Source organism: Trachymyrmex cornetzi, unplaced genomic scaffold (assembly GCF_001594075.2).
Source record: "Trachymyrmex cornetzi isolate Tcor2-1 unplaced genomic scaffold, Tcor1.1 scaffold803, whole genome shotgun sequence".
Lineage (NCBI taxonomy): Eukaryota > Metazoa > Arthropoda > Insecta > Hymenoptera > Formicidae > Trachymyrmex > Trachymyrmex cornetzi.
The window spans coordinates 326,423-332,577 of record NW_017300140.1 but is presented as its reverse complement, the minus strand read 5'-3'; the positions used below and the strand labels follow the sequence as shown (position 1 = coordinate 332,577).

General features: G+C 33.8%; 1 protein-coding gene across 1 annotated transcript in view; it reads left to right on the top strand.

Moving 5' to 3' along the window:
- Nucleotides 1-3,368: 3,368 nt before the first annotated feature.
- LOC108768520 (pre-mRNA-splicing factor 38B-like) overlaps nt 3,369-6,155 on the top strand; it is a 6,012-nt gene continuing 3,225 nt past the window's right edge. The window contains exon 1 of the mRNA XM_018518972.1: nt 3,369-3,588. Coding sequence (XP_018374474.1) covers nt 3,369-3,588 — 220 coding nt within the window. The remainder of the gene's footprint in view (nt 3,589-6,155) is intronic.

Sequence of the window (6,155 nt, the reverse complement as noted above, 5' to 3'; positions counted from 1 at the left end):
CAAGGGGAGCCGTGGTCAATCGGGATCACCCCATCCAATCGCATGTATACACACGTTGAATACTTTTACTCTCATGAGAATGTATCTTATTTTCCTTATTTTAAATATAACGTTCATATTTTTAGTAGTGTTACTTTGAATGAATTACGATTAAAAAATTTCATATAAGAAGAATTAAAGCCATTTTAGTTTATATATATATATACTTATTCGTAGGTTTCATTGCATAACAATTCAAGATAATATCACATAGATTATATTCTTTCTTTATTTGATATGGGATTTAACTTAGCGTCAGTTGTTAATATCAAATCTTTGTACAAGTGATACGTATCATTAGAGTCAAATAAATAATAAATAAAGATGGAAACGCAATTTTATGATATTATAAAAATACGAATCACTTAGTTTTTACTAGGGCTTAGACAAAAGATTCGAACATATTGAATGTTCGATTTATTCGAAAATTTCGAAGTTGAAAAAAATGAGCATCTAATTCGAATATTTCTGACAGTTCGAACAGTTCGAACTTAAGCAGTGATCTGTATGATAATTCGTTATTTCTGAAGTTCGGACGTTCGGATAGTAAACAAATATATAATAGTGCCTTGGAAACACAGAAGAGCAGTTTTTCACGAGACTTGAATATACAAACATTACAAAAATGTCAAAAAGAAAAAGTCACGTGTGGGAATTTTTTATTAAATGTAATAATAATGAAGCGCAATGCAATGTTTATAAGGAAACGTTCAAAACCCATTCATCTACAACGACATTAAATAGACACTTCGAAACAGTTCATAATATAAATATAAATGCACGACAAATTAAGTGAGCATATATTAAATAAAATATGTAGGGTTGGCAAGTAACGCATTACTTCTAATTCCGTTGTAAGTTACTTTTTTTTGTAACGAATAGGTAATGCAGTTACATATTTGAGATGCTAGTGCGATTCTCTGATTGGTTCATGACATCTTAAGATTGTACTTAAGACAGTCTTACATTAGATATCAAGAATAAATTATATTATAATAAAAAAAATATAGTATTCTTTGTAATCTGCAAACGTACACACACACGCACGCACGCACGCACGCACGCACGCACGCACGCAAATATCGGATAACCGTAACGAATTACCTTTTAGGAAAAAGAACGGTAACGAAAGTTATTTTTATGAAGTAACGTTGCCAATCCTGAAAATATGCCAGAGGTCTCGATAGATTAAATAATAAAATAAAATATAAAAAAGGAGATAATGAGTTAAGGAGATAATTAGTTAATTATTAATTTTACATTATTTATTAATATACAATAATAATACGATTATGCAATATACTCAACAAAATTAAGGTGTAATTTAATATTTTTAGTGCTGGTTCTAATTTTAATAATGAAAATGAAGAAAGCAGCACAATATCAGTAGGATATAGCCCTTATCATCGTTTTTATCAGCATTCTTGTAACCGCCGCAGAATTGAAGCTATTCATCAAGTCGTAACGAAATTAATTATTCAAAACATGTTGCAACTATCATTTGTAGACAGTCAAGGTTTTAAAGAATTTATGCACGTAATGGAGCCCGAATATAATATTTTATGTTTCAAAACACTAAAAAATAGATTATTACTTATTTATGAACAAGTGAAAAAGAAAATCTGTACAGAATTAGAATCTGCAGTTTCTGTTGCATTAACTTCGAATTGCTGGTCATCGAGGAATCAAGATTCCTATATAACAGACACAGTCCATTTTCTTAACAATTAATTCTGCTTTAAATCATTTATATTGACTAGAGAATTAATGGATGAAAGGCACACTACAATAAATGACTATACGACTTACTAAAATTATAATTGATTGGAATTTAAATGATAAAGTTGTAGCTGTTGTTACCGCTAATCTACAATCTGCAGTTAATTCTATCAAGCAATTAGACATTTTAGTAAAAGAAGGAGTTACTTGTGCTGCCCATAGTATTCAACTTTGTATTAATCACTCATTAACATTAGATCCTATCCATAAAATTTGTGATCAAGCAAATAAATAAGTTGGTCATTTTAATCATTCTAATATTGTTGCAAATGCATTAAAAGCAAAACAAGAACAACTTGGATTAGAAAAATTAAAACTTATTCAAAGTTGTAAAACGCGATGGAATTCAATTTATTATATGTTAGAGAGGTTATATAATAATGGAAGCCCTATTCAAAATGTTCTCACAGATAGGTTGCTTACGCCTGCATCAACTGCACACAAATTGGACATATCCGAAAGAAATTGGACTCTTATTTTCGAAATCATAGAAATATTAATACCATTGAAAATTGCCACTAATGTATTATGCGATGAAATATGATCATTCTATAGTACATCCTCTTATTCACAATTTTTTAAATATACATTTAACTGTAAAAGATACAAACGAAGTTCATTATAAAAGAATTTAAACAAATTCTTGAGGCTTTCACGGGTGCTTTCTGTATAAAGGTTATGCGTTTCGCGGATTTCCTCCGTGTCCAGATCCATTCTTGAGATGCCAACGTTTCGTGAATCTTGCAGTCCACTTCATCAGGGCGAGGGGCAGCCTGATACTGAGCTGTTCCTCCGGGCTGTTCCTTCCTTTTTATATTACGCTGCTTGTTGGGGTGATGGGGATGGGCGGAGAAAGGGAAGAGGTTGTGGGAGGGAAAAGAGATGATGGAATTGGTCGGTCTTCAATAACCGAGAGAATGGTCTTCCAAGACCTGAACAGGGACGCAGACATCATCATGCTTCCAGCCGACAAAGGCAACACGACAGTAGTCATGAACACATCAGATTATAAGAAAAAGATAAAGAACCTTCTCTCGGACAAAGCATACAAAAAGCATGACAGAGATCCAACTAACACAATCGCACAGAACACCAAGATCCTAGTGGAGAAAAGCAACATTTCCAATGAAACAAAAACAACATTAAAACCTACAAATCCTCTCTCATCAAGACTATACGGACTACCGAAAATACACAAATCAAACATCCCGCTCAGACCGATTGTTAACGCCATACACTCCCCGACATACAACTTATCGCGCTTCCTAGCACGAACACTATAACCCCTCACTGGAAAAACCGAATCACACATAACCAACTCAACGGACTTTATACAAAAGATTAAAAAAATCCGACTACGTCCCACAGACCTGCTCGTAAGTTTCGACGTAGAATCCCTTTTCACACAAGTCCCAATAAAAGACACATTAAACATAATAAAGGCCTCACATGAAGTCCCTCCCGACCTCATCCCGCTAATAGAGCACTGCTTAACAATCACTTATTTCTCCTATAACAACCAATTTTATGAACAAACTTCAGGAGCGGCAATGGGCTCTCCTATTTCTTCTGTAATCGCGAACATTTTCATGGAGCATTTTGAGAAAGAGGCCCTCAGAAAAACACCCAAAAAACCAGAAGTTTGGTTCCGTTATGTAGACGACACGTTCGTGGTATGGAGACACGGCAGAGCCGAACTACGTAAATTCCTTGTTTTCCTCAACAAACAATATCCAAATATTCACTTCACTATAGACATAGAGGAAAACGGTAAACTCCCTTTCCTAGATGTTCTTGTCTCTAAGAAAGCTGACGGCACCTTAGGCCATCAAGTGTACAGAAAACCAACACACACAGACAGATATCTATATGCCGAGTCGCACCACCACCCAGCACAAAAACAGTCAGCAATCAACTCACTAGTACATAGAGCTTTCACCATCTCTGACAAAGAACATCTATAGACAGAACTCAACCACCTCAAACTGGTCTTAAGAAAAACGGACACGACAAAAAAGACCTAACCAAAATAATCAATAAACATGCAAACAAGACAACGGTATTTGACACATAACCAGACGAAAGGATCCTAACCATCCTCCCATATGTCAAAGGAACAACAGATCGGATTGGTAGGATATTAAACAAACACAATATCCGAACTATCTTCAAACCACCCAAAAAGATAGGACAAATCTTAAGAAATCCTAAAGATCAAAGACCTCCACTCAGTTCCGCAGGAGTATACAAAATACCTTGTTCCTGCGGACAAGTATACATTGGAGAAACCGGGAGAATGGTCACCCTACGGATCAAAGAACACCAACGTGATGTCAGACTAAAACACACCACGCAGTCGGCATTATCAGAACACAACGTCGAAACAGGACATCAAATACTGTTTGACAAAACGACCACAATAGTCAACAGTACATCATACTTTCCAAGAAAGTATAGAGAAGCCATAGAGATACAAAAACACCCTAACAATTTAAATAGAGATAATGGCTACAACATAAATAAAATACGGAAGACCAATTCTCCCGGTTATTGAAGACCGACCAATTCCACCATCTCTTTCCCCTCCCACAACCTCTTCTCCCTCTCCGCCCATCCCCACCACCCCAACAAGCAACGTAATATAAAAAGGAACGGCCTGGAGGAACAGCTCAGTATCAGGCTGCCCCTTGCCCTGATGAAGTGGACTGCATGGTTCACGGAACGTTGGCATCACAATTTAAATGTTTTTTATTGCTAAACGTTTAATTTTCGCTAATTTTTTTTAATTATTATTTATTTTTAACTCACTAATTTTAAATAAACTTGAATGTGTTAAAATTGCACGATGCTTCACAATTAGACCCTAGAACTAGATGTGGATCATCAATTACAATTTCGTTATATATATTACGATTTGCATGCACAAATCATTTTTATTATTTTTATGGGATGTAGTAATATCGCCAAAAAGGATAAAGCATATTGTGAATCGATCCGCAATTAGTACAAAAGGTCTAATAGTTGTTGTTGTGGATAATAATCACTACTTTATTTAATTCAAATTAAAACATATAAAACGATAATGAAATAGAATAAAATCATCCATGGATGTATTTTTTATAATCAATCATGAATATTAAATATATTTTATTAATTGTTGATATTGTTCTGGATAAAAAAAAATATAAATTTTTTTGAAAGATTGATCCATAATTAGTGGTTTTATCCTATAACTTGAGAAAAATAATGAAATTCTTTGATGCTAATTTGCACACTCTATACGAGTAAAGACATATATGAGACGCTCAAATATATGAGACGCTGGTTGCTAAAATGTCAAAACTTTTTATAGCATCACTCATCATACTTGAAAGTCCTGCATAATTACTGTAATAATAATCTAACAAAATTATTTTTAAACCGGTATCTAGTTAAATTTTTAGATATTTTAACAAAACCATTCTTTCCTTGTAAAATAAGATAACTTTAACTCAATTTGAAAAAATGCTTAGACAGCACATGTGTCCAAAATCAGGATATAAGACGTTTTAAAACATTTTTACGTTGTTCTTAAAACGTTTAATTTATATCCCGATTTTGACATGAGTGCTATCTGGGCATTATCAAAAGGTTCAAATTTACTCCGTTTTTATACAATATTTATAATCTGAATAACTTTTTAACCTAATATAAATAATAATAAAAACAAAACTAAGGCTAATGAGAGTAAGCGCGGGAAAAGGAGCGCATAAGTATTAATCCATGTATACTTCCAACAATGGGGTAACCATTAGTTGAAATATTGTCCCACAGATTACATGATTTCATCTGATTACAAATAATTTTTTTCACTACTATGAAGTAATTTGGTAAAATATACGATTTTATGGTGAATATCTAGATCAGGGGACCCCCCTCCAATGACCTTGACCTTGACATATGTTATCAAGATGACCCTGAGTGACCTTCAATAAGTTTTAGCCGTCGCTTGTTAAAAGTTATTCGTTAAAAAGTTATAAACAAAAAAAGTTCAGATATATAACACGAGAATTCCCTGCTTTAAAATATGTTTGATAGTCGTGCACTGTAGGGGATCTCTCCCAATGACCTTGACCTTGACATATGTCAAGGTCATGACCCTGAGTGACCTTCAACAAGTTTTGGTATTTAAATTTTAAAATAAAGAATACTTACAGTACATACATCTGAATTATGAATTTTAATCAATATTTACATTATCAAGTGGATATATTGCACTCATGATATCAAAGAATTGATAAATTCGTTTCAGGGGCACACGACTCTCACTTTCAACTCTCACCCCCCCTCCCCCTGCT